Source organism: Primulina eburnea, chromosome 15 (genome assembly GCF_022965805.1).
Source record: "Primulina eburnea isolate SZY01 chromosome 15, ASM2296580v1, whole genome shotgun sequence".
In the NCBI taxonomy this organism is placed as follows: domain Eukaryota; kingdom Viridiplantae; phylum Streptophyta; class Magnoliopsida; order Lamiales; family Gesneriaceae; genus Primulina; species Primulina eburnea.
The window spans coordinates 9,197,950-9,201,085 of NC_133115.1; the positions used below are offsets into that span (position 1 = coordinate 9,197,950).

The 3,136-nt window shown below is 35.2% G+C and overlaps 1 protein-coding gene across 1 annotated transcript; it reads right to left on the bottom strand.

The window, feature by feature from the left end:
* Window positions 1-483: 483 nt before the first annotated feature.
* Window positions 484-1,990, bottom strand: LOC140815319 (uncharacterized). The gene is made up of 2 exons (XM_073174445.1): window positions 1,644-1,990; window positions 484-1,002 (listed from the first exon to the last, which is right to left on the bottom strand). Exons 1-2 carry the CDS (start codon window positions 1,867-1,869, stop codon window positions 602-604), a joined length of 627 nt encoding a protein of 208 aa, XP_073030546.1. The 5' UTR covers window positions 1,870-1,990; the 3' UTR covers window positions 484-601.
* Between the last annotated feature and the right edge of the window lie 1,146 nt (window positions 1,991-3,136).

Sequence of the window (3,136 nt, forward strand, 5' to 3'; positions counted from 1 at the left end):
TTAATTTGAAAACCGAATTTCCGAAATAACCGAACCGTATTTCCGAATTGACTCGGTTCGGTCGGTTAATTCGGTTTAACCGAAATCTTACTCACCCCTACTTTTTATGCTAAAAATATTACTTTTTATTGTGAATATGGATAAGATTAACCCGTCTCACAAATTATGATCCATGAGACGATCTCACATATTATGATCCGTGAACCGATCTCACATGAAACCTACTCACTATACTAGACTATAGCCCACTACACTACTACTTTATTATTAAAAGTAATCATGTAAGACCGTCTTACGGTGCATAATCTGTGAGACGAGTCCACCGTACCCATTTTTATAATAAAAAATGATACCCTTAACATAAAAAATAATACATTTTTATGAGTGACACAAATAAGAGACTCGTCTCACAAATACGATCAAATTCATATGCCCATCTTTAAGAGTCTCTATTTGTAGTATATTATTTCAAGAGAGTATCCATCGAACTAAAATTCAATATTTTATTATATAACAATAAGCGACGAGAATGATATACAGAAAACCGGGAACTTAAACTCACACATCCAAACACAACACGAAATCAGAAATCCCAGATAATTCACAGTTCTTCGTCGTGGGCACGGCCACTTGGGTGAAGATTTTCTATAACTTGGCGTGATTTATCTTTGGCGGACTCGTACGTCTCTCCGGCCTTGGCTTTCGCCGCATCATATCCTCCTACTACTTTCTCCTTCGCCCAACTCAGGGTGTCTGCTCCCTCAGTTGCTTTCTTCTCGCCTTCCTCCGCCACCTTATCTTTTGCTTCCCCAGCCTTCTCGTATGTTTCCTTGCCTAGTTCACTCGCCTTGTCTTTGGCTGATCCGGTCTTCTCGGAAGCTTTCCCGCCGAGTTCACTTGCCTTTTCCTTGGCTGCCCCGGTCTTCTCGGAAGCTCTCTCGCCGAGTTCACTGGTTTTGTCTTCGGCTTCTGTTGCTTTGTCTGCGGTGTACTTCCCGGCTCCTGCCATAATACATGTATCTCAATACTTAATTTGTGCCGAACTTTTAAAAAAATAAACAGCAATTAAATAAGCTAAAACCCATTCATAGGATCTCAGCAGAAGTCTCTTAGCAAGAATTTACTTCGATGTTCGACGCGTCCACCAGACAAAACTTAAGGTTAGCCCGAGTATCGATCTTTTCCTCCCCGCGTCATAGGACCTCAATGTTTTCAAACTCTTGGATTAAATTTGGTGAGAACAACTTTGAATTTGAAAAGTGTTTAATTGTTCTACATTTTGAAAAATTCAAATGAGCATATTAAATAAATTTGAAACCATCATACAGAATGGAATAAAAATATGAAATACTGATGAGGGGATTCGAAAATAACTTAATAAACCAATAGAAATTATCCCAGCAAGGGTAAAGATTCCAAAGGAGATTGACGCAGGAGTACATAGGCTCAAGTCTCAACCTACCATAATTTCTATCTGAACTACGCTAATAGCATCTTAACTAAATCAATTAAAATACATGCATAAGCAACGCAAGTAAAAGAAAAACCAATCACCCAAATACAACTTACTTGGGATCGTTGACGTCTCATGGTACTTTTTAATATCACTTCAATAGAAGTTAACCCGAATGCAATTTACGTACCAGTAGTTGTTTCGGTAATTTTGTCTTTGGTTTTCTTGGCCGTATCATCGAACTTATTGGTATCAGCAGCTTTAGCGCCGGTAAGGCCAACAGATAACTTTTTCTTTGCCCATTCACTCCAAGATTCTGCTCTCTTTCCGTCTGCTTTCTCAACGGTTGCCTCGCAATTCACCGCCAATGAAAGTAACAAAAACAACGCAATAAACTTCAACCTGATGTTCGCCATGTTTAGCAATCCTGGAACTTGTTTTACTTTTCAGAAAGAAATATTGGATTTCGAATACTACGAGTATTGGTATGCAAACATGTATATATATGGCTATTCTTGGTGATGCTGTTGAATCTACAGAAGATAAAAAAATGTTTCACAGATTTACTATATTTTATGAATGTTTGATCACGAGACAGTACGTGGTGGTCTTAAGCAGAGGACGAGTCGCGGAGACAGCAGCAATCGTGGCGAGCATTCGTGTTTCGTCAACCGATGGCTTCCATCTGTCTTCTCTAGTACTGTCTCAAACAAACAACGTGTACCATTAATTATTATTTTTTTTTTTGTATATTTGAATTTATGTAATCCTTGGACAATATTTTATTTTTGTTATAGTAATTTTTTTGGGGTAATTTAGTCTAGTTTTTTGGTGATTTCATTTTTTTTTCCCAAGACTTTTTAATGTTGTGGGTGGAAAATTTGGAGTTGGCTATGGAGTTAATATAGGTGAGGTCTAATTCCAAATTTTCCTTTCGCCCATATATAAATGATTTTACAATTAATTAATCGGATTTGAATCCTCTTCAATAACAGCACATGATATTGTGAAATTTATAAACGTGATGATCAGTTGGTCATCTCGTTTTTCTGGTAATATTTTAATTTTATCTGAGACTCTGTGAGGTCTGTCGGATGATTAACTGATCATCTCGTATGAAAATGCACATTATTATCAAATGTGGTGCTTTCAGTCTCACAGTAGAACATCCAAATCCTAATTAATCTAGTAGGTAGTGACATGATCAGAAAATTTTAGTCTAGTTATCAAAATATTATTCGAAATATAGATATATATGGGGAAAAAAGTGTGAAGGTTGGTATAAAGAATTAGTTGAATTAGATTTGAGAAAAAAATAATAATAAATCATAATTTCAGGAAAAAACACTTGGAACAAAAAAAAAAAGAAGGTTGTGATTATATGCAGGAAGAAAAATCAGTATATTATTCGAAATTTTGCTTTCTTGTTGGTTAATAGTGCGCATTTTAATTTTAGCTTGTTCTCACGGTCATTTAGTTGTGTTATTAGGATTTAAATATAAAACTTAAACAGTGCTTTCAATTAGTTACACGGTCGACTACTAGTGTACATTATTTAAAAATTAGTATATGGATTATTGAAAATAAGTTAATTTGTATATGATCCAACTAAGAATCAAATTTTATGCATTCTTTAAATTTCTATTAATTCTAATTATTAAATTTACTTTTTATTTTTCAAGT